The 26,178-nt window shown below is 34.2% G+C and overlaps 1 protein-coding gene across 2 annotated transcripts in view; it reads left to right on the top strand.

Annotated features, from left to right (window-relative positions):
• The window catches only part of FBXW7 (F-box and WD repeat domain containing 7), a 231,518-nt gene that overhangs the window by 132,842 nt on the left and 72,498 nt on the right, over positions 1-26,178 (top strand). Inside the window, exons 2-3 of one of the 2 annotated variants that reach the window (XM_026016635.2) lie at positions 3,936-3,985; positions 4,618-5,217. In XM_026016635.2, coding sequence (XP_025872420.1) covers positions 4,687-5,217 — 531 coding nt within the window. In that variant the 5' untranslated portion in view covers positions 3,936-3,985; positions 4,618-4,686. The remainder of the gene's footprint in view (positions 1-3,935; positions 3,986-4,617; positions 5,218-26,178) is intronic. The other variant, XM_072724827.1, reaches the window with a different exon arrangement.

The raw sequence follows: 26,178 nt of genomic DNA, 5'->3' as shown, positions 1-26,178 counted from the left end.
CTGAGGTCAAACAAAGTGATGCTGTACCTTCTTGTTTCAGCTCTCATATCCTTTTAGTGAAATATTTTTCACTAAAAGCTTTCCATTGGTGATTTATTTGGCTATTTAAAATGGCTTCTAAGTATAGTGGTAAGGTGCTGTCTAGTGTTGTGATGTGCTCTTATGGAGAGCATATAGGTGTTATAACCCTTGTTCAGGGATGAGTTTATATAGTGCTGTTGACTATGAGTTCTATGTTGATAATAAATTAACAATATATATTAAGTATATGTCTTTAAGTAGAAATAGACACATGAAAAGATTTTGATCGGTTGACCAAAATGTTGTGACCAAAGCTTGCAGGAAGTTAACCCTGTGTTTCCCCTAAGGACAATTGTTCAGTATTTGTGATAACTTTATGGAACTCCATTACTACGAATAGTGAGAATGGACTGTATTTAGTTAAGGGTGGTGATTTACAGAGATTTTTTAGGTACCTGAAATATTTCATAATTCCCTTTCTCTAAACCATTGTTTTAGGTTCATTTATATACATACACACAAAGTTATTTATAATTAAAATCTGACTTTACAGTGGGTTCTGGTCAGGTTAAAAGTCGTTAATTAAAACTTGTAAAGAAACATTTCTAAACATTAGCTTCTAGAAAATTAAAATGTGCCTGAAACATATTGCGTATTCAGTAAATATTGTTTTATAGTAACAATCTTTGAGCATTGTAGTGATTCTGATTTTGGAAAAGGCAGTATCTGCCTCTCACCCCACTTACCCACACTCACACATGCATTCTCAAATTAATAAATAAAATCTTAAAAAGGAAAATCCAGTATTTTGGGTTAACATTTTATTCACTTTTCCTATATGACAGTTTCAAGTTTTAGGTCCTTTTGTTTAATGTGGGGCTTCATAAACTATTTTAAAAAGGTTCCCCCCCTTATAGATTATTTAGTTGATTCTGATTTCCTATTATTTATAGGATAAATGTTTATCATTAGATCGTTATTAGAACTAATTTCATAAAAATACTGGGTTCTTTAGTTTAAATTTGAGTTTATGAATACCAAGAGAAAATGAAATTTTCATTCACTTTCCATTCCCAAAGTAGGTCAAAGAAATCAATCCAATATATATACTACTTCGACAAATTTTTACGTAAGTCTGTCAGATATTTTCAGCCTCTTCAAATATTCTCAGATTCTTAGAATCTGACTTTTTGCTTTGTCATTGTATATTTTATATTGGCTGTGTTTTAAATCTGATTCTTCTACTTGGATTTACCATTTTTGACCAAGTCTGTCTGTAAGAATCTATATTATTTTGAAAGCTATTTATATGCCATGCTTGTAAATATGAGTCAATTAACTTTATTGGCTTAAAATAAAGATACTTCTCTGTTCCTCCCAATATAACACTAAAGTTACACAATATAGTGATTTGAATTTTTATTATTCATAATTAGTAACAGAAATGTTCATTGATGACCAGTACTAGTACTATTTTAGAAATGCCAGTCATAAACTTTCTATTTGTTGGTAGGCTACTTATCAATAGTCTCCTCCTTACTTTACACATATTCCTTATGATTAGTTTTATGACACACAGGGTTAACTTCCTGCAATTAGTTTTATGACCTTTGCTCTTTCAATTTACAATCTTGTAAATTGCTCTTAATGTGCCTTATAACCTGTTTAAATCTCTTAAAATATGCCTGTTAAATTGGTACGCAAAGGGCAATTTGCTTGGGGTCTGCATTATCCCAGGCAGTGACCCAGATTTCATGCTGTTCAATCTATAAACATCCAAGTGAAAAAAGAATGTTGTTAATGTTAGGAGAGCTAGACTTTAAAATACGATTACTAAAGTAAAATTTTGATTCTTTGAGGGAAACTTATGAATGGTTGATTTACCTTTACATACTTTGGGATATTATATATGTTCGTTTGCATAGGTCACTGTTTTTCAACGTTATTTTTAACCTGCTTTTTTGTGATGTTTTCATAGTTTGTCTTTTACATATATGAGCCAGTAAGATTTAGATCTTAATTTCTGTAGTTTATTCTATTTTTTTGTAGAAAACAACAGACATATTTAATGTGCTTTTAAAACGTGCTTTCTACCTCAGAAATTTTGTTATTGTGCTTATCTGAGTTGTAAGGAAGAACTACTTGACTTTTAAAAGTCACATTTAATATATATTATATCATGATTTATCGATTATATTTGATCATCAAAATCTCATGCACCTAAGAAAGTTTCCTTTCTCTCACCCTAGAGGACTATTTCAAATCCCTTTCTTCAAATTTCTAACACCTCTTTCTCCCAAGATCACTCTGATGATGCGATATTGCTTCCTATTTTAAAAAGAAAAGGAAAATAATTGAAGGAATGAGTAGGGAATTTCCAAAGACTCCACTTATAAAAATCCATCTATTTCCAGCTGTTTCCACCTTGGGAACTATGATAAAAAGAAACAAATTTAAAGTACCTATAATACCACTCTTCTTTCCCATCATTGAAGTATCCATTTTTTAAACTAGAATTAGTCCTTCCAATTTTGAACTCATTCTCATCATTCCCTTTTAATTTCTTAAGAATATATCACTTCACCATTTCTTCTCTTTCATGATTACATTATCAATTTTTTGTTTTGTAGTGGGTCATTCTTGTCAGCATACAGATATACTGCTCGTCTCCAATCTTAAAGAATAAAAAATTTCTTCTTTTGACTGTTTTCCCTGACTCCCTTTCACTTTTTTTTTTTTTGCAGCATACTCCTAACTTGTTCATACCCATCATATCTATTCTCTTTTCCTAGTCTCTTAGATCTACTTTAATCAGATTTCAATTAATAAAACTCTTGTTACTAGTGACTTCCACATTACTAAATCCAGTGGTCAGTTCTTTCTCTTCATACTATTTGATCTATCATCAACAGTTGTCATTTTGTATTTTCTCCTCCTGGGTATGCTTTCTTTACTTCAACGCTTTGGGGATACCACTTATTTCCAGTTCTCCTTGTTAGTCATCTTTGTTGGTTACTCTTTCACTCAGAATGTTGGAATGTCTCATAGGTCAGTTGTTGGAACTTTTCTTTTTCTATACTTCTAGTTGTAATTAGAATTAAAGAATTTCCCACACACACTACACCTTGTTTCCTGGAAAGTGGAGATTATAGAAAAGAAAATGAAATACTGCTATTTTAAAACTACTTTTCAGACTTTCAGACCCCATTTCAAAACTTACAATGAGAACTATGGCCCTTTGGGGAATTTACCTCTTGTGGCAAGGGTTTGAAAAGTAGATAAGGCTGTTTTATCTGAAGACTATTGTGATATAATGTCCTTATTCTTAGGACATGATAGAAAGATGGATATTATATTTCTTAGATCTCATAAACCTTAAAGATATTTTTTAAAATATTATATGAATGTGGGTGGTGTGTTGGCATTATTTTATGTAACCTCAAACATGTCCTTATAGATAATCTGCAAAGGATGAAATTTAAGACTGAGCATTATAAAAAGATTCTATCAGATCAAATTTTAGAGTCTATAAAACATGAAAGCAGATGTGTTTGATAGAAAGCATTTGAAAAATATGATTAAAAAGTAAGTTTAAGGCACTTATGATACCGCTGCCTAAATGCAGTTTGTATTTTGAAATATTATCTTCTAGTCTTTATGCAGTTTAAAAATCATGCTATGATCATATAATTACTTGTGTTTTGCCCTTAGCATAATATAAACATCCATGTTCTCACATTTTTAAAAAAATGCACGTCGGTTTAGGGATTACACTATAAATATCCTATCTCATGGATTCCTTTGTCTTGAACATTTGGGTTTTGGTTATTTTTATTTACATTTATTTTCATTTTTTGCTTTTGTGGATAAAGCTGCAGTGAGCATCCTTTGCATAATTTTTTTTTCTGTTTTAGGATTACTTCCTTAGGATAGATTGCCAGAAGTGGAATTACTGGGTCAGAGGGTATGAACTTATGAACTTTTTTCCCTTTTTTAAAAAAAATAAAAATAAGATTTTTTTTTTGTTTATTCGTGCTCCTGTTGTTTATATTCGTTGTGAAAAATGAAAACCATAATGATTATACTTGGTACCTGTCAGAAAACCATGTCTTAAGGCAAGGTTCTATGATTAGAGAAGTTTGGGAAATTCCTAAAGTAAAAAAAGCCTTTTTATCTTGGTTTACTTGAGCATTTCCTGAACTTAACTGATCACTGGATAGTTTTTTATGATATACTTCATAACGCTTTCTGGAAGTTTTATAAAAGATAGTTTACAGATTGATAATTGAAAATCATTTTATTGGTTAAATTATGTTTTATTGGTAAAAGCAATTAAATTATGAAGCTTCAATTTAAAATTATTTTTTTAAATATTAAAATAATGCTTACCATGTGATTTTTGTGTATGTCTATAAAGTCTCATAATTTCTACATTTTAAACTTCCTGTTTATTCCTAAATAACACCTAATGTCTCAGTAGCATCAAATACTTTTTATAGTCTTTAATAAAATTTGGAATATAGACCTAGAACATAAAAGTGAAAGATAATGTAAATTGTACAAACCTTTTTTTTCCCCCCTCATTTTTCCCTACAGAATGTGAAATCCTTTGCATCTTCTGATAGTCTAGCCAAGGTCCAAGAAGTAGCAAGCTGGCTTTTGGAAATGAATCAGGAACTGCTCTCTGTGGGCAGCAAACGACGACGAACTGGAGGCTCTCTGAGAGGTAACCCTTCCTCAAGCCAGGCAGATGAGGAACAGATGAATCGTGTGGTAGAGGAGGAACAGCAGCAGCAGCAGCAGCAACAGCAGCAACAGCAGCAACAGCTCAGACAACAAGAGGAGGAGCACACTGCAAGGAATGGTGAAGTCGTCGGAGCAGAACCTAGACCTGGAGACCAAAATGATTCCCAGCAAGGACATTTGGAAGAAAACAATAATCGATTCATTTCGGTAGATGAGGACTCCTCAGGAAACCAAGAAGAGCAAGAAGAAGATGAAGAACATGCTGGTGAACAAGATGAGGAGGATGAAGAGGAAGAGGAAATGGACCAGGAGAGTGATGATTTTGATCAATCTGATGACAGTAGCAGGGAAGATGACCATACACATAGTAACAGTGTCACAAACTCCACTAGTATCGTGGACCTGCCTATTCACCAACTCTCCTCCCCATTCTATACAAAGACAACAAAAGTGAGTATATTTAGTCTGCTGTTCCCCTGAGACATTTACCTATTCATATTAATTGTGATGAAACTTTCCTCACAGTCTTTGTTATTGCTGCAAAATTAGCTTCAGATGTGTGTAATAATAAAATGAACTAAGTTTTGTTTTATGGAAGGTATTAGAAATAGAAATACTGATAATAGGACAATCTTATTACAAATAGAAGGTAATTAATCCTATTACTATGAAAAATTACTGATAACAAATTTTATCCCTACAACAGAGGTTAGTAGTTTGTGTGCAGTGGAGAGGATTGGAGTGAAACATGTTTTATGTAAATCAAGTAGCAAAGAATCTTTTCTTATTTAAAAAACGCAGGTGGTTGGGGTGGGCTGTTTATTTACAGGTGTTACTCCAAGCCACAAATTATTGTTAAGTTTCTGTCACTACTTCCCTTATTTGCAGTTTTCATTTTCTTTCCCATTCCTAAGAGACAGCTCTGTTGTATGTGCCTCCTTATTCATTTGGCCAGTAGTAGCCCATGGAGTTAGACATAGGCATGGTTTTTGTTTTCATTTTTAGAGAGAGAGTGTGTGCATACATGAGCAGCAGGGTGTTGGGGGAAGGGACAGAGGGAGAAAGAGAATCTTAAGCAGGTTCCACGCCCAGCATGGAGCCTGACACTGGGGCTTGACCTCATGACCTGAGCTGAAATCAAGAGTTGGTTGCTTAACTGACTGAGCTACCCAGGCATCCCTTAGCCTTAGACCTATTTTAAAAGGTAGACAGTTAGACTTTTGTCTAAATCAGAGAAATCTTATCAACTCTGGGACTTGGTGATAGTCTAGTGCTGAGAAAAACAGTTCCACTGGACATTGTCCTTTGAGGCTCTATCAGAGAATAAGGACTGGAATATCACTGCTCCCTAGGATCATCTTTGCTACTAGATAGGGAGGTCCTGAACATTGAAGTGTGTCTGAAATAGAAGGAGGAAGTGATTGGGCAGCTGCAGTAAATTTGGAATTGCCAGTGCTTGTTCTTTGGGATGGCATGTGGGCTTCTTTCCTCAAAATATTCTTGGATATTATATCCTTTAAAATTATGGTTATGACAAGAGGTTGGCATTATAGAGAAAAAACAGCAGTGTTATTTCTCTCCCTAATTTTCCTGTATATTCCTCGCCCCCAGCCCTCCTTCAAATGATAGTCAAAATGAAATGATACAGTGTCTGGGCTTTGCTTCAAAATAATCCTGAAGGAGAAAAGAAAAGAGGGTATAGATTGGCCATGAGTTGTTGAATATTGAAATTGGGTTCCAGAGATGGGGATGGTTTGTGGGTGTTTTTCTGTGTGGTTTTTAAAGTATGTTTAAAATATTCCATAATTGAAACATTTTTAAGTTGTAAAGAATATGAGTACACACACAGACCTCAGAAAATGATAATCAAAGTTGGAAATAGGAGTTTTCTTTACATATCTTGGTCTTGTTGACTAGCTCCTAAGTCAAGTAAGTGCTGACTTCTCTATGTTGAATTTTATTTTCTTTGTATATTGGTGCTATTGAAATTACAGGAAATTCAATAAGACATCATGTACTTTTTGCTGGAGTTAGAATTTATTTTAATCAATATTTTAGGCAGTGTTGCTATATACTAGTCTATTTAAAGAGGAAAGAAAGTAAAAAGAATTATACTCAGAATGAATGAGGTATGTAGCACAACTTCTATCCTTTTCTTCCCCCTCAGCCTTCTATATTCATAAATCTTTATGTTTGCATGCTTTTTGGTTCTTTATCATTTGAAAATTAGATAAAAATCATGAATATCCATGTAGAGTAGACTTATAAGTCAAACATTTCTTTGGAATGGAACATTTTAATTCAGTTATTCAAAATTAAAATAATGTTCATGTGGTTTATCCACTTACTCTTATTTGCTTATTTTTAAATTGAAAAGTGAATCATCTATTTAGCCCATAATATACAAACACATGTAACATCATCTTCTTTAATGTAACTTGACCTAGAATGAATAATTTAGATGCTAGGTTTAATACTTGAATTGCTGTATCATTTTTGCTTCAGGTTGTGAAACTATAAACTCTTCTAAAACATGTTTATCCCTGATTTCCCTAGCCTGTCTGCAAGTTTAGATTTTATTTAGTTGATTTGATCTAAGAAGAAGCTCTACCTCTAATAGCTACAGCCCTGCTTTTTGGTAAGGCTAAGGACTTTTATAATGCAATCCTGCCAGCTTCTATCTCCCTGATCTCTTGATCTCTCTCCCTCAAGGTTACTACATCTAAAGAGGGAGTTTATGTCTCTCTTTTGTCTGAAGGTTCAGTTTGGGGAATGGGGCTTACTATTTGGTTGTATTAGCTTATTTAAGAAAGAAGTTTAATCAAAACTAAGCCTTGTTGAAAAATGCAAAGCTGTCAGCAAGTTCTGCTATATTTTAAATTAAAAACAAGAAAGCCAGCTAGACAAAACACAGCTTTTTCCAGAAGGAAAAGTCATCAGATTATTCTGCAGGAAAACTACCTGTACACAGATTTGACAGATGCTTTATCATTCTCCCCCCGCCCCCCCTTTAAGATGAAACTGTAAATAGAACTTTTAGATATGTCTTCTTATACAGTTATTTAGTTACATCCTTAAAAGCAAAGTAACAATTTTAGGTCAGTTTTTTTCTAGTGTCTCTTGAGTGATGAATGCATATTATTGTGCTGTACATACAAGGCCATAGGAGTAGACTGAGTACTAGTGACAGCAGGAATTAGATGTGTATATGTGCTAGGTGTTTGTGTGTGTGTGTGTGTGTGTGTGTGTGTGTGTGTGTATCCTGGTGTACACACTTTGGATGTATTTATTGTTTATTTTTAGGTCATTTTCCTGCACAGATATGGCAAGAAGAATATAAACTACTTGCCAAGGCAACGATGCCCCTCTGCAGAGTAGTATTTCAGGTTAAAATTGGCCCATTTTCCTTTTTCTCTTTTCCTGGATCTCTTCTTTACAATTGTTCCCAGAGTACTTTATTTTTTCACCAACACTTTAAAGATGTCATGTATTACTTCATTGCTTATAAAGAAAATGTCAGTCACCCATGTATATAAATCTTTTTAATACAGTAAATGAGGAAAAGGTCTCATTATTTTATAGATTTTATTTTAGAGCAGCTTTAAATTCTTGATTATTATAAACATAAAACACTTCTATAGACATTACTCTGGGCCACAGTTTTAAGACTTCTTAAATCGTGACTTTTGAAGAGAGTAGAGGTATAAGAATCATTTTAAAAATCCCTTTCTTTTCACCTTAATATGGGATTAGCAGGATGCCTGAATGCCTCAGTGGTTGAGCTTCTGCCTTCTGCTCAGGGCGTGATTCCAGAGATCCAAGTCCCACATCAGGCTCCCTAAGGGGAGCCTGCTTCTCCCTCTGCCTATGTCTCTGCCTCTCTCTTTCTGTGCGTCTCTCATGAATAAATAAATAAAATCTTTTAAAAAAATACAGAATTAGCCTGTAGTTTTACCCAAAATAGCTTTCAAGTGTGGTGTTTTTCTTTTGGTTGTGTTTTTGGTTTTGTTTTGTGTGTGTGTGTGTGTGTGTGTGTGTGTGTGTGTGTGTGGCAGTTTCTTAAACATTCCCTGTGGACAGCTATGCTTATTTGTTGGTCATTTCTGAACATGTTTTTCAAATATGGTAATGAGAAAAACAATTTTTGTCCTTCCTGGCATTGGTCTTTTCTTTGAAAACATACTAAAAGTATCAGTCTTTTTTTCTCCTCTAGTCACCAAAGATTTGTTTGTATCGGAGGGTGTGCAATAATATACATTAAAATTTCAGACCATTTTAATGTTAAAATTCAAGGGTACTGTCAGTCAAGAATTGGTATTTATTAAGTCCATACTGTTTGCAAGTCCTTACGATAGATAAGTAAATAAAAGTACAGAAAGCCCAAATGATTCACCCAAAAATCAAACTCAAAGTGACCAGAGATTTGATTTGATTTTTTTTTGAGGGCAGTTTTGTTTTATTAGGCTTAGAGTAGCATTCACCATTTACATAGCCTTTTAGAGTTTACAATGTACTTCCACATCCTTAATCATATGACAAGACTATGACCAGCGATTTAAATCCAGATCTGCCTAATTTCAGAAATCCCCCTTTCTCTCCCTGTGCTATGCTGCCCCCTGTGGTAGAATTTTGCCAACATTACTACATGAGATTTTCAGCATAACTGCAGGTGTGTTTAGGTTCTAGACTCTGGAGTGTGATGTCTTTCTAATACCATGTTATATTTGAAATAATCAGAGCTACCCTTTAGTGAAGGTTCAGAGGGTTCAATTAACTGCTTTTCTTTGTGGTATCTAACAAAAATTTTTGAAGATATGAAGGCTTGAGGCTAAATTGTAACAAGAAGAAATGATGGTGAAATTTGAGATTGGAGAACAGGTATCACTTTTTCCAGAGTACATCAAACTTGCTTCTTTTAAAAAAATTTTATTTATTTATTTATTTATTTATTTATTTATTTATTTATTTATTTATCTATCTATCTATCTATCTATTTTTTTTATTGGTGTTCGATTTGCCAACATATAGCATACACCCAGTGCTCATTGCCTCAAGTGCCCCCCTCAGTGCCCGTCACCCAGTCACCCTCACCCCCCCACCCACCTCTCTTTCTACCACCCCTTGTTCGTTTCCCAGAGTTAGGAGTCTCTCATGTTCTGTCTCCCTTTCTGATATTTCCCACTCCTTTTTTCTCCTTTCCCCTTTATTCCCTTTCACTATTTTTTATATTCCCCAAATGAATGAGACCATATAATGTTTGTCCTTCTCCGATTGACTTACTTCACTCCACGTAATACCCTCCAGTTCCATCCACGTCGAAGCAAACGGTGGGTATTTGTCATTTCTAATGGCTGAGTAATATTCCATTGTATACATAGACCACATCTTCTTTATCCGTTCACCTTCGATGGACACCGAGGCTCCTTCCACAGTTTGGCTATTGTGGACATTGCTGCTAGAAACATCGGGGTGCAGGTGTCCCAGCTTTCACTGCATCTGTATCTTTGGGGTAAATCCCCAGCAGTGCAATTGCTGGGTCGTAGGGCAGGTCTATTTTTAACTCTTTGAGGAGCCTCCACACAGTTTTCCAGAGTGGCTGCACCAGTTCACAATCCCACCAAGAGTGTAAGAGGGTTCCCTTTTCTCCACATCCTCTCCAACATTTGTCGTTTCCTGCCTTGTTAATTTTCCCCATTCTCACTGGTGTGAGGTGGTATCTCATTCTGGTTTTGATTTGTATTTCCCTGATGGCCAGTGATGCGGAGCATTTTCTCACGTGCTTGTTGGCCATGTCTAGGTCTTCCTCTGTGAGATTTCTGTTCATATCTTTTGCCCATTTCATGATTGGATTGTTTGTTTTTTGCTGTTGAGTTTAATAAGTTCTTCATAGATCTTGGATACTAGTCCTTTATCTGATACGTCATTTGCAAATATCTTCTCCCATTCTGTAGGTTGTCTTTTAGTTTTGTTGACTGTATCCTTTGCTGTGCAAAAGCTTCTTATCTTGATGAAGTCCCAATAGTTCATTTTTGCTTTTGTTTCTCTTGCCTTCGTGGATGTATCTTGCAAGAAGTTACCGTGGCCAAGTTCAAAAAGGGTGTTGCCTGTGTTCTCCTCTAGTATTTTGATGGAATCTTGTCTCACATTTAGATCTTTCATCCATTTTGAGTTTATCTTTGTGTATGGTATAAGAGAATGGTCTAGTTTCATTCTTCTGCATGTGGATGTCCAATTTTCCCAGCACTATTTATTGAAGAGACTGTCTTTTTTCTGGTGGATAGTCTTTCCTGCTTTGTCGAATATTTGTTGATCATAAAGTTGAGGGATCAAACTTGCTTCTTAACCAGGGGTTGTGTGGTGGCTAATTCTGTAAAGTTGACTATGCTGCTTACAAATTCTAAAGTCAGCTTGCTTCCTCAGATAGGAATGCCCATCTTTTCAGTTTTAACTCCCTCCCTCGGCCTTATTGTATTAAAAATGGTCTTGTTTTCTAAAGAGATACGTAAGAGTCCTTCTGTGTTTAATGTGGAGTAGCAACTCATTTCCTACTAAAATGAGCAGTGGATGAAATTACTCTTGGGTCAAGGCTTGTATCCTCCTGGTCTTTTCATGAGGAGAACCATGTTTGACCACCAATTTCTGCTTTTTCCATGTCTGTCATTGCCCTCTAGCTTTCTCACAGTTCTGTTCCTTACTTCATTCCAAATCAATTTTTTTTCCATCCTGATTGTTAGATTTCTCCTGGCAACTAAACAGCTTTTTTATCCTTTTTGTATCAAATAAGAAATAAATGTCTATTAAAATAGACAAAAGTCTGAGGCTTTTTCTTGTTTTTAGGTTCTAAACAATAGAGAAATTAGACACAAGGGTCACAGTGCTAATCAGGAGATCAGAATAATAGTTGTGTTTCTAGTTCACCATTCTCTAACCACTCCCTTGGACTAGAGCTCCTGGGAAACTTTGTAGGACACTATGGCTAACATCTGAAATCTACCAGGCTCTAAATTCTACTCTGTTGTAGGTAGAGTTCTAGAGAGTGCTGGGTAGTTCAGGAGTCCCTTGCCTTGTCTTGTTTTTTTTTTTTTTTTTTTTTTTTAAGATTTTATTTCTTTATTCATGAGAGACACACAGAGAGAGGCAGAGACACAGGCAGAGAGAAAAGTAGGCTCCATGCAGGGAGCCCGACATGGGGCTCGATCCCAGGACCCTGGGATCACACCCTGAGCTGCTCAATCACTGAGCCACCCAGGTATCCCCCTTGTCTTATTCTTGCTAAGACAAAGAACTTAAATTCAAAATCTGTTAGGTGTGAATACATCCAGAGAGCAACAAGTGCTCTGTAAGGCAGTTATCTTGAATCCACTAGAAAACTCCGTGAATAGAGCCATGCTTCCCACCTTTGTGAAGGATGACATGCTAGAAATACTCATTCCAGTTTAACCTAATTTGAAACATGTGGAATCAAAGAAATAAATGAGCAAAGGGGAAAAGAGAGAAAGAGGCAAACCAAGAAACAGACCCTTAACTATAGAGGACAAACTGATGGTTACCAGAGGGGATTGGTTAAAAAGCTGATAGGGATTAAGGGGTGCACTTGTGATGAGCTCCGGAAATGTATGGAATAGTGTTGAATCACTATATTGTATGCCTGAAACTAATTTAACACTATATGTTAACTAACTAGAGTTTAAGTAAAAACAAAACGAAAACAAAAACGTGGAGAGGATAGTGGAAATGGAGGGAAGGAAGCATACTGGTTTTCCCCAAACATGATAGAGTGATAAGAGCTTTTCACATTTGAACTTGAATTCTGATTTTGTCACTTATTATATGACAGTAAGTATGTAATATCATTGAACTGTTTTCTTTTCTGTAAAATAAGACTATAATACCTCTCAGGGCTTTTGTAAGGATTAAGTAAAATAATATATGTAAAGCAGGTAATATAGTGCCTGGGACACTCAGGTAGTTTATGGATGTAAACCAAATGAGGATGTGACCTCATTTTGTTTATCCATCTCCTATTCCACACCCCTAATTTCATAGAATACACTTCATTCCCCACGGCAGATACCAAACTTTGTATTTTTTAATGACCGTTAGAGTTCAGTCATCATATCACCCTCTAGTGGAAAAAAGTATAAATAGAAAAATGGTAAGTACTTTGAAGAGTACACTTGAGGATTGGGAACATACTGTTATAAGCTGAGCCCATCTCTAATAAAAATAAAAATATGACATAAACTCCCAAGGGGTTGTATTCACAGATCTTCACAGTTGATAGGTATGTACCGTTTCCTTTAATTAGAATTTGTCAAGTTTCTCTAAACTTTCTTTTAAAGCATCTGTATATTTAAATGCTTTGTGAATCTTACAGTTGGATGCCAAAATGCATTTTAGTTTATTATCAATATCTAATTAATTCCTGTTAGTGCAGTTTTAAAAATATTTATTGACATTATTTTAAACTGTAGGAGGTCTAAATGTTAGACATGTTTAACTCTGTATCTATTTGCAAGTAATTAAAAACTATTTTAATTATGGATTTTCATTCTACACCAAAAAATAGTCTTCCCATAAAATGAACAATTAAAATAATTTTTAATAGTGTTCCATTGGTTTTTGCCTTATGCATACGGTAAACTCTCTGAAGTATCCACAAATAGTTATCCTCAAAATGTTCCTGATGCAAACTGTTTCATTTGTGTATAATTACGACGACCTGATCTATGTTAATAGGGTTTTTGTTGGTGAAGGGCAAGAAAGTATGAAGAGGATAAACGAGTATAGTAAGTTCTGCTTTCGCTTTGGTAGATAACTCCAAAATTCTGTCTCAAGCTCTTATCCATCACCCAAACCTGGGTCTTGCATTACCAGCTGTCTCTTGGGCATTGTCATCTCAGTGATCCACTGAAAACTAAAATGACTCTTTCTTTCTTCATACTAATATTTTATTTTCCTCTCTGGATTGTCTAGTCTCTGTCAGTATCCTGATCTTCTGGTCATTTGGTGGAAAAGGGCTTGATTTTTTTCGTATCCTCTAAGCCTGTGGGTCTGCTGAAGAGTTTAACAGATTTGAATACTTGGTCTTCTTTTTACTTATCCCTAGGTGCTTGTAAGATCCAAATTGGAGAGTCAGTGTTTAAAATGTTAACAGTATCTGCTTAGGTTTCTGTTTGTACCAGGCTATTATAATGCCATGTGCTTGACAATGAGTAAAGCGTTATAAATGATTGAATGAATTTTTTTAAATGGATTTTTTAGCTCCATAGAGATAACTAACCTCAATATAAATATCTAATGGCCTATTTCCCACTAATGAAGTCAAATCCATAAGTAGACAGACACTTGAAGTCTTTCATAGTCTTATCATGGGTCTTTCTACCTGATTTCATTTCTATGCCTCCCCTTGATTTTAATGATCCCTGCTTTTCTCCCACTAGCCAAATCTTTCAAAACCCAGGTCAGATTCCACCTCTATTTTTATGCCTTCTTAAAATTGGAAAAGTCCTTAAACCAGTTTTTGGCTCTTTACATTGCACAGTTCAGTTGCTTTTGCCTTGTGACTTTCGGAGTAAGTTTTGTCTTGAGTTGATATTTATTTCTTTTATTTTTTTTGAGCAGTAGAAATTTGATGTGTTTGTCTCTAGTGCTGATTTGGGTTGAGAGTTACAATTCACCAATTGTAATGTGAACAATTCTCATTTCACCTCTTAAGATGTACCCAGGCTAGACTATAAATTATAAATAGGCATGCCATTTAAGTTTAGATTAAAATTCAAATATTCATTATAAGGATAGTTACACTGAGAAATGTTATAATACAAGTAGCCATTCTAGGGTAACATTCTAATGAGAAGTTAGAATCCCAGTTTAAGAACCATGTTGCTAAGATGCAGAAATTAATTTATAACCATTAACAGTCATCTTTTTGAAGAATATTTAACAGGAAAATGCTTAAAAATGTAATGTTTACAAAAAATGCAGAACTCGAATTGTATATATAATATGATCTTGATTATAGAAGAAACATACATACATTAACCTGTATATGCATGGAAGAAGATTAGAAAGAAACCAAATGCTAGAAATTCTCTCTGAATATGGCTCAGTTATTTCTATTATATATTATATACTTTTCAGAATTTCCTAAGCTTGCTACAATAAGTATTACTATGATTTAAGAAAAAACCTGCATCACTTGGAAATCCATTCTTCTTTAGTCTTTTTGGAAAGTTTCCATAATGGTAATCCTCCAGTGGAGGATTGGACAGAAAGAATTCTCATAAGGAAGAGCATTATTAATGATTGCTTCATGAAAATACAACTGAATATAATGGAAATGGCAATGAATTCTTTAAGACTAGTTCTTTGTGTAACCAATTCTTCATATCTCTAGGACTTGGGTGCCACCCTGATAATTTTCTAAGGTCAACTTCCCACATTATTATAAGAGTAACAATTAGTATGATGGTATCTTTATTTTTAAGACATTTATTAAGTCTCCTGAGACAGAATTTGAATTGGAGGGAACCTTTGAGATCACCAAGTCCAAACCTGTGCCATTGGTTTTAGTAGTAGTCTTGGGCTTAAAAATGAAGTCCTCATGAAGAGAAACTACAGTGCGAAGTAATGTATTTTTATACAGTTCTTTATGTTGACATCTGTTACTCTGCTCTGGTCCTTGTTCTTCCATCTAGAGCAGTAACACCCTTTATTATAAAATAAGACTGCTGTCATATTTATCCATAATTTTTTCTCCAGATTGAATCCCTTCAGTGAGTTTTCTAGGATCACCATCCTGTTGCTTTTCTCTGGACAAGTTATTCTTGAAGTGCCCTGTCCTGTAGTCAGTGTGGTGCTGCTGGCCTGAAGTAGAGCCAGACTCAGCTGTTCTTATTCTGAACCTCATCAATATAATTGAAAATAGTATTGATAATGATATTAATAATGATGATAAAAAAACATATATTGAACCCTATTTACTATATGCTAGAACACTATGCTAAAATCTTTCCACACAGAATCTCATTTAATCTTAACAGTCTTGATGTATAAATTCTAATTTTTATCTGTGTATCAGAGATGAGAAACAAGTGAATAAAGGTAAAGTTATTTGTCAGTTGCCAGTCAGCTGATTAGTAGTAGTGGAGCTAGGATTTGAACCCAGATCTCATTCTGGGTACAGGTTGCACTTTTGTTAAAATTTGGAAAACAAATTTTAGTGAAAAACAGTAATTTTGAGAGGAGTTGGGCTATTGAATAATCCATAAAGCTATGACTATACCATCTGTTGTCATGACCAAAAGTTACCCCAACTTAATCTCCACTCCCATGGTATATTTATTATGAGTCATATCAGATTATATTAAAATTTTTTGCTGCCTTCCTCCTAGGCAAGTCCTTTGATTTCTTATTTATCTTACCTAATAATATGTATCATGTATAAGATGCCCCAATACCTAATAATTTATTAGTAAATAATTAGTGAATAAATTTTTACATATTACTTACCTTGACCACATGGATACATATTTTGCATAAGGATGGTCACTGTATCCACTGTTTTGCATTCCTGCTTCTTGCAACATTTATGTGCAGGTTTTTGTTTAGGCACAATTTTTCAACTCCTTTGAATAAATACTAACAAGCGTGATTGCTGGATCATAGAGTAAGAGTATGTTTAAGTTTGTTAGAAACTGCCAAACTGTCAGAATGTCTATACCATCTTGCACTTCCAACCAGCAATGAGTGATAATTCCTGTTGCCATCTTTTGTTGTCATTGTTTTGGATTGTGGTTATTCTGATAGGTGTGTAGTGATATCTCATTGTAGTTTTAATTTGAAATTTTGTAATGACATGTTCAGTATCTTTTTGTGTGCTTATTTGCCATCTTCTTTGAGGTGTCTGTCTAGATTTTTGTCACCCATCTTTTAATTGGGTTGTTCATTTTCTTATTGTTGAGTTTTAAGAGTTCTTCATATGTTTTGGTTAACAGACTTCTATCATATTGTCTCTTGCAAATATTTTCTCCCAGGCAGTGGCTTGTGTTCTTATTCTCTTGACATTATCTTTCACAGAGCAGAAGTTTTTAACTTTAGTAAAATCCAGTAAAATCAATGATTTCTTCATAGATTGTGCATTTATTTGATACTGTATCTGAAAAGTCCTTACCATACCACCAATGCGATCTACATTTTCTTCTTTGTTATCTTCTAGGAGTTTTCTAGTTTGTGTTTTACATTTAGGCCTGTGATCCATTTTCAGTTATGTGTGTATGTGTGTATGTCCAGTTGTTATGGCACCACTTGTTGAACAGACAATCTTTGTCCCATTGGATTGCCTTTGCTTCTGTGTCAAAGATTTGTTGAGTATAGTTATGTAGGTCTTGTTTCTGGGCTTTCTCTTATGTTCCTTGTTTGTTTGTTTGTTTCTTCTGTCCACAACATTTTTCCTGGGTGACTTGTGGAAATCGACTTTGAATAACTCTTCTCTGTTGAATCACAACTCTAGTGTATAGTTCAGGTAGGTAATATTAGGCAGAATTGTGTGCTGAAAAGAACAGAAGTTAAGAGCTATCTATCTGCTCTCTCTCTCTCTCTCTCTCTCATTTATTAGGCATAGTCCTTGGGCTCATCTACTAACTCCTTGAGCTTCAGTTTCTTCACTATTAAACAGGAATAGAGTAGCTACCTTTACTGCAAAGTGTTGTATGGAAGTTTAAATGAGGTGATAAACGTGAAATACTGCACAGATTTTAAAAAGCTATGCAAACATTTATGATCATTTATATTGTCCTTATTATCTCCATGTTAGGTGACATGCCCATAATCAAGGCATGGGTTTATCCAGTGTTGCTCTTTATATATTTTTTCTTAATCATTTGCTGATAGGGTTTCTTTTTTTTCCAGTCAAGACAAGCATCTTTGTCTTTGTGATCAGTGAGAGATTCTTTCCAACATGAAAAGAGGTAAACCTAAATGCGGATAAACGTGTTACTGCAAGTTTCAAGACTTGCTTATCATGGAGCAATGCTTGTGCATTATCAAGAAAGCAAGTTTGGAAAGGAAAGTGAGGATATTTTGTTCCTTTGATCTGTGTGTTCTCTTATCACTACCATACTGTCTTGATTACATAGCTTTTTAGTAAGTTCTTGAGTTGGGTGGTATCAGTCTTCTTATTTTATTCTTCTCCTTCAATATTGAATTGGCCATTCTGGGTCTTTTCCCTCTCCATACAAATTTTAGAATCAACTTGTCGATATCTATAAAATAACTTGCTGGGATTTTGACTGGGATTGTATTGAATCTACAGATAAGGTTGGGAAGCACTGACATCTTGACAGTATTAAGTGTTCCTATGAAAGAACATAGACTGTCTCTTTATGTAGTTAACTATTCTTTGATATCTTTTATTAGAATTTTGTAGTTTCCCTCATACAGGTCTTGTACATATTTCATTTAGAAATATTTCATTAGGGATCCCTGGGTGGCGCAGCGGTTTAGTGCCTGCCTTTGGCCCAGGACGCAATCCTGGAGACCCGGGGTCGAATCCCACGTCAGGCTCCCAGTGCATGGAGCCTGCTTCTCCCTCTGCCTGTGTCTCTGCCTCTCTCTCTCTCTCTGTGACTATCATAAATAAATAAAATTTAAAAAAAAAAAAAAAGAAATATTTCATTAATGAGGGGTTCTAATGTAAAAGGTAATGTATTTTTATTTTCAAATTTGCTTGTTCATTGTTGATATATAGGAAAGTGATTGACTTTTGTATGTTAACTTTGTACCCTGCATGCTTGCTGTAGTTGCTTATTATTTCCAAGAGTTTCTTGCTTGATTCTTTCTTTCAACATAGACGGTCATGTCATATATGATTAAAGGCAGTTTTATTTTTTTCTTCCTGATCTGCATACCCTTTATCTCCTTTTCTTGTCTTAACTGCAGTAATGAGGACTTCCAGTACGATGTTGGAAAGTAGTAGTGACAAAGAACAACCTTGCCTTGTTCCTGATCTTAGTGGGAAAATATCCTACCAGTAAGCATGGTATTAGCTGTATGGTTTTTGTAGATGTTTGTCAACTTGGGGAATTTTCCCTCAATTCCTAGTTTGGTGAGAGCCCTTCTTTTATTCTTTTAAAGATAATTATTGTATGTATAATATATATAGAATTAAAAAGCTTTCTTATTTCCTTCATCTTGTTTCTACCCTTTCTACTCAGCAACAGAGATTTATTTGATATTTCTGAACGTAGAGAAATTTAGGTTACTTTGGTATCTTTGCTGAAACTTTTTCCTTATCTTTTAAATGTTTTTCCACTCTATAGTCTCTTACAAATTTCAGTCCTCTTTAAGATCCATTTTAAAGCTCACCTGCTTTAAGAATATTTCACAGAACTCTGAGCAAATCTGTATCTCCATTAGTTGTTTTTAACTTATATTGTGCTAATTATAGTCAGCTTTTTTTCCTAAAATTTATATGTATTTAGATTGTCGATAGACCTGATTCTCTAAGAGTCTAAGAGTCTCTTGTATCTTATAGGACCTTGTATTTTGTGTATAGAGAATGCTTTAAAAATTTAAATTGAACTTTCAGAAAACATGTTTTGTTTTTACAAACACTGTCTGATTTAATCCTGTTCCACCTAATGTGAACATTTACAGGGTTTTGAACCTAAGTATAACTTTAAATTTGTCCCTTTTAGATTTTCTAATTCATTATTTCCATTGCCTTATCACTCAGTTTCCATGCTCCTTTATGAGGTTCCTCCTTACCAAGATTATTTTATATTAAGATTGTCTTCTAGTATTTTCATTGTCCCTCCCAGCTTTGTAGTTCTCAGTGTATATGTATGTATATCTAGATAATTAAATCAGTGATATCTTCAGTGAGGAAATGAAGGTAAGGTTGAGGCCTAAGGGATAGGTAGGAAGTAGACAGTGTTGTGGGAGGCCATAAAGAAATAAAAATAAGGGGTCATAACTTTGAATAGTGGCAGAATTTTTTTCTTTCAAAATTTTATTTAAATTCAAGTTGGTTCACATATAGTGTAGTAATAGTTTCAGAGGTAGAAATTTAGTGATTTATCAGTTGTATATAACACCCAGTGCTCATTAATAGTGGCAGAATTTTTAGAAATAAGCATAGAGCTAAACTAGATGACTACTTGGATATATTATAGATATTTATATGGGTTTATATTGAGCAAATTTATTTAGATTTCTTTGTTTATATTGTTTCTTTAAAAAAAAAAGATCTTATGTATTTATTCATGAGAGACATACACAGGCTCCCCCTCCAGGGAGCCTTGTATGGGACTGGATCCTGGGACTACCAATCACACCCTGATCCAAAGGCAAAGGCTCAACCACTGAGCCACCCAGGCATCCCTATATTTGGTTTCTTAATGGTTTATGATAGCTGATTGATTCTTTAAAGGGTTATACAGAGTTTCCATGCCATAGTCAACTTCCCTTTCCTTGACAGCTAGAGGATTGATCTTGATGCCAAGTACAGGAACTTCACAATATCTTCCTATAGTTTGTAAAGTTTTAAATTGGAAATATTACTTGCTTAATGTTATATGAAGTGAGTGACAGAGCATGGAGTTTAATTTAGATTTTGCTCATACACCAGTCATCTGTCCCCCTCTTTACCTCCCCCAAACTCCAATATATAAGAAAATAATACATTTAAAAAATATTTTAAAAATCTATAATAAACGTGGGTCCATTTTGAAATTAATTTGACCAAATTTAATTCAGACATTATTATCAATTTGAAAGCCTTTTCACCAGTGATCACAATCTTAAAAACCTTATATTAACAAGATTCTTTTCTGCTTAAAAGTCTGCTTTAGACTTTGACTCCTATCTTAAAATGTCATACCTATCTTTGACCTCTCCTTTAGGCAACACAGTTTTTACATTACTTCCTTGTATGGTTGCTGTAATGACTCTATAAATTATGATAAAGAGAAAAGCCAAGTTGGATGACTTATAGACATAGAACATAAGGAAAAGAAAACATGGTTAGAGAATATAAATTAGGTGTGTTTTAAATACCTAATTTGTAGTCATGACACTATTTTTGTTTCTTCTTTGGAAATTACCTTAAATTCAATACTGAGTAATTTTATTGAGAAATGCTGGGGTTTTTATTTTGTTTTGTTTTTAATTGGTATTGGAATTTTTTTATGGGTAAACATTTAAAAGCACTCCAGAATTCTTTCAGTGAATACTGTAAATGTGAATAGTAGAGTAGTTCAAAAGAAGGCACAGAGAAGTAAAGTCACAAGAGATACAACTTATTTAGGTTTTTATAGAAGTCATACATAAGTATGTTTAGCATATTTAGTAAATAAGAGAAAGTATTTTTTACTATTAAATGTCATGAAAGAATTAAGAATTCATCTGTTTCTTCATTGAACACTAGAGGGCCATATAGTACCTTACTGATAACTCTTCTAACGTGTTTAAATATATTTAGTAATTGCTTGTCTCTCTTCTAATTTGTTTTCTGGTACACTGTTTCTTGCTCAGAATTTGAAACTAATATTTGGAGTGGTTATGTGCATTGATATGTGAGTTGTCTTTTTCTTTTTTAAACCAGCAAGAAGTATACTTATAAGATATACTTATCTTCATTTTGCTATTTTAAAATAACAATAACAACAAAAAGTGAGAAAGAGTGAACCTGTGCACAAACTTACTCTGCTTTGAGAATATAAGGATGCTTTTAAGAAATTTCTCAAGTATCTGCACATGAATACAGTAAAAACGAAAAGTCTTGTCATTGTTAACTGCTCTGGGCTTCCTCACCATATATGTGAGAAAAGAATGTTTCCTCTAAGCTGTCTTGTCCAAATTTCCTCTTGTGTGAGCATTGAAGGTAATTTTGCCTGGTGTAACCACCTCAGCATCCTAAACTAAAAGAATATTTGAACAGATGATTGTTCTTCCTCAATTTCTTTTAGTTGCTTAGAGTGAGGAAATGAAAAATATGATCTACAGGGTCCAAATAGATAGGGTGAATGAGTCTGAAGAAAGTCACAATTGAGCCAGTAAGATTGCTTAGGCTCTTATAAACTGCAGGGTGTATGTATGTGCGTGCATGTGTGTGCATGTGTGCCCATGTGTGTTTTCCCCCAAAAATACTAATATTCAGTGAAAAAAAGAAAAAACATTGTGCAGGCCTTGAAAAAACTGGTTTTGAGCTACATTTAACTTATAGACTACTACTGATCCTTTTTTGTCTTTTTTTATTCAAATATAATTGACATAATTGATCTTTGATACCTTATAAAGAAGTTCAACATCTTAAGCATAGCCTTGGTTAAATTTTTATTTCTCCCCTAGATACACTTTAGAGAGTACTTGTCACTATTAATTTTTATATTCTGTTTCAGGGGGAAGATTAAGGACATTTTCTCTTTACTTTTTTTTTTACTTTTTGGTGTGTGAAGAAAGATTAGGTTGAAGTTGGGAAACACATTGTTTACACTTAGTAGAGAGCATGTAAGAGGATCATGTGACAGATGGGGCAATAATACATTTAAATACTTAAAAGAACCTTATCTTTTGAGTCTCTCTTCCTTAGATTTGCAAATTTTAATACCTTAAATCATTACCTCAAATTAGTACTCTAATGAAGTGATAGAACTGTGATCTTTAGTTCTTTTACTGAGGAGGTAGTCCTATCAAATATTGATGACCTTTTCAGTTTAAAATCATTGCTATATAAATAGTATTTTTTAACTGTGATAAAATTGTATTTTCTTGTGTTTGCTGTTTTTTGTATCAGTCTAGTTTTCTGAAAACGTTATTGCTGTATTTTGACAGATTGATGTGAGTTCAAGTGATTAAATACTAAGCTTGAATTCTGATCTTTTTGTTTAGGTGATAAAATTAGTTCTTCATAACATAATCTGCTTGGCGAATGTTATGTGGTCAAGAATGTAAAACAAGTAAAAAAGAAATCAGAATCTGGTTATGGTGAGAGATACCTGAACTGCTTCTTTCTTAAGAAGGAGAAATATTAGATACTATTGATGAAGACGTTTTTGTGTTTTTAACAGGTATCTGGAAGAAAACATTGTCTTACTAGTTAAAATTTGGTTCAGTTTAGCAATTATGATTACACCAAAAAAACGTACTGGAATAGACTATGAAAACAAAGCCAAGAGAAAAGATAAGGAATGAATTATGATGAGATGGAATACGCTATTAAGAGGATACAGGTTGCCCACTCATAAGGGCCTATACCAGTATTCTTCAAAGTGTGACCCTAGACTAGATGTGTCAAAGAAGCATCTGGAGTTATTAACAATGCAAGTTTCTGGGTTACATTTCAGAGCTACTTAACCAAATCACTAGGGTTGGGATGTGCATTTTTAATAAACTAACATGATTCTAATGTAAAGTTTGCAAAACATTGGCTATTACTTTACCTCTCTGTTTCCTTGTGATAAAATTAAGAGGAAGATATGCTGAGTCCTCTCTCAGAAAACATGTCAGTCACATGTGCACACACACACATAACCCCTTTTCTTAATATTATATAAAAGGAATTTCTCACTAGGGGGCTTCATGAGTGATCGAGTAGACTGTGCCCTTAATAGTGTATCTATAACAAATGCAAATGCTTATGAATAGCAGTAAATAGAGACTGTGGTTTCTGAAGTTTTCAAATGTTAGCTCTGTTACTTCAGGTCAATTTGACCTCTTGATTTTAAGGATGGTATTAGTATCATCAATAATATAGTATTATTGAGAATATTCAGTGAGATAATGTCTGTACAGTACTTGGAAAAGTGACATATAGCAAGTCCTTAGTATTAGTTATATTTTATAAGGTTTATTATTATCATGTTATAAGATTATATTAAAATTAGCTTAACTAACTATTCCAGGCTATATAATATGCTCTGCAAAATATTTTTAGTTCTAAAGCTACCTGCTCTCTTAGGTTGAAACCGTTCCATTGATTTTTGCCTAAATTACTGTGACTTTTAGCGTAGAGTCCAGCTGTTTGATATTGTAAATTTTGCTACTGCTAACCATGAAGGACTTTTGCATTCTGACAGGGTTTTTTCCCCCTTCTAATTGGTTGTTAATGTTATACCTAGAAGAAGTTTGAAAGAGAGCCTAAAGTAATCTTAGTAGCATTGGGACCTTGAGGCCTCACATGAAAATGCTCTGAAGAGTTGGAAATGCTAGTTCTATAATGATTTACGTGGGTGCTCTTGAACTGAATAGCTGGAACTAGAATAAATACAAGGGAAGATCCTCTTTAGTGCTTCTATAGAAATCCTAGAATTAACGCTTAATACTACAGCAATACGTAAATTTCTCATAGTTAAGAGATTATAATGAAAGCAGTCGTTTTTTTTTTTTTAAGATTTTATTTATTTATTCATTAGAGACATAGAGAGAGAGGCTTAAGGAGGGAGAAGCAGGCTTCATGCAGGGAGCCAGATGCGGGATGATCCAGGGACTCTGGGATCACGCCCTGAGCGGAAGGCCAGACACTCAACTGCTGAGCCACCCAGGTGTCCCGAAAGTAGTCGTTTTGAATGGAAGAAGAATCAGGCTGCAATTATCTCTATTTAGGACACATTTTCGAAAACACATCTTATGAAATGTTGATATTGCTACTAGCTGTATCTGATACGGAATGCTAACTTGATTCCTTCTAGTAGTAAGAATCCTTGTCAGGGCAGCATCTTGCATGTAAACTTTAACTTCAAATTATGTAAAATGTAAGTAGAAGAATGATAATTATTTTCATAGATCACCAGGGCTAAAAGTAATATATAAGATTTTTTTTTGTATTTTTTTCATAAAAGGATTTATTTTGTTCTGTTCATTTGGTCTTAGCTAATGCTCTTATTGAAGTAACTTCCCTGCTTTAGAAATAACTATTGTGATTGGAGGCTGCTTTACTTTCAAAGAGAAAATGCTTAAATTTTCTGTTTTTGGTTGGTCTTAAGTGGAAATTTGTGGTTACTGAAATCAGATGCAAATGAGGAATGAAGTATGAAGAAAGTACTTGGGAATTTGGGAAGTAAGTGCCAAGAGTTATTCATTTGCTTAACTGCAGATGTTGGTTTTATAGGTCTACGTTATAAATTTAGTTCTTAAGAATGAATTGTTTGTACTTTACCAATATGCTGCCATCTGTCTTAGGGTCTAATGAGTGAAAATTTTAAATATGGTGAGGTACATCTGTAATGTTTATCACTTACAGTTTTAGTTTTCAGGTTTACTTTTTTATTACTCTTTCACTGTGTTAACTGGTATAGGAAAGAACATTAAAATTTTAAGAGTCATTGTATATCATTTAGATATCAGTAATCTTATATTTAATTTTTATGCTGCTTTACCGCATAACAGAGCAGAGATTGCAAACTGGTATCTAATACAGTATTTTTTAACACATTTAAATTTGTTGCCAATATTTAAAAATCTGGAGAGTTCACGTAAAAATATTGACTTTTTTCTTTTGCAAATGTGTAGTATCTGTCTTGTCTCATGTGCTTACAAAACAATAATCATTTGTGCCTTTTAAATGGGCTTTCCAGGTCTTAAACCTGATCTGTAACCTTCCTTTGCCCTGCCTGCTCCTCTAGTCATTTGAGTTTGCTTAGAATAAAGACAAGTATGATTGTAGGAAATCCAAATATAAGTGGAGCTTTCCTCTATTTGTCACATCTCAAACTAGTTTGGTTATAAATTCACATTAGTGTAATATGTAACAGTTTGTCAAGTTTATTATTAAAACAGCCAGAGACTTGTTTAACACCTCATTCAAATGGGTATTATCAAGATGAAAATTTGTCACCAAAACTTTTGCCACCCCCAGATACCCAGATATTCATCTTGGATCTCCTGTTATCTTTTCCATTCTTGTTTTTTTTTTTTAATAGTTTTTAATGTTTTTTTTTTTTTGAAATTTATTTATTTATGATAGTCACAGAGAGAGAGAGAGAGAGAGAGAGAGAGAGGCAGAGACACAGGCAGAGGGAGAAGCAGGCTCCATGCACCGGGAGCCCGACATGGGATTTGATCCCAGGTCTCCAGGATCACGCCCTGGGCCAAAGGCAGGTGCCAAACTGCTGCGCCACCCAGGGATCACTTCCATTCTTGTTAAGGTTTGAAGTTAACACTCCACTTAGAATGACCATTTATCCTATCACAAAAGTAAACCAGTGTTCTTGGAGCTCCTTGTCTTGTAAGATGTTTCAGTTATCTCTTGCCACCTAACCAGTCACTCCAAAACTTTATAGATTATAACAAATAACTATTTTATTATTTATCATTGTTATTGTAGATTATGAATTTGGGAGGGGCTCACTCAGGCATTGCTAATTCAGGCTTTCAGTCAGATGGTGGCTAGAGCTGAAATACCAGGGCTTT

This window comes from Vulpes vulpes, chromosome 10 (genome assembly GCF_048418805.1).
Source record: "Vulpes vulpes isolate BD-2025 chromosome 10, VulVul3, whole genome shotgun sequence".
Taxonomy (NCBI): Eukaryota; Metazoa; Chordata; class Mammalia; order Carnivora; family Canidae; genus Vulpes; species Vulpes vulpes.
Note: the sequence above shows the minus strand (reverse complement) of the source record. Positions and strands in the feature narration are given on the sequence as shown.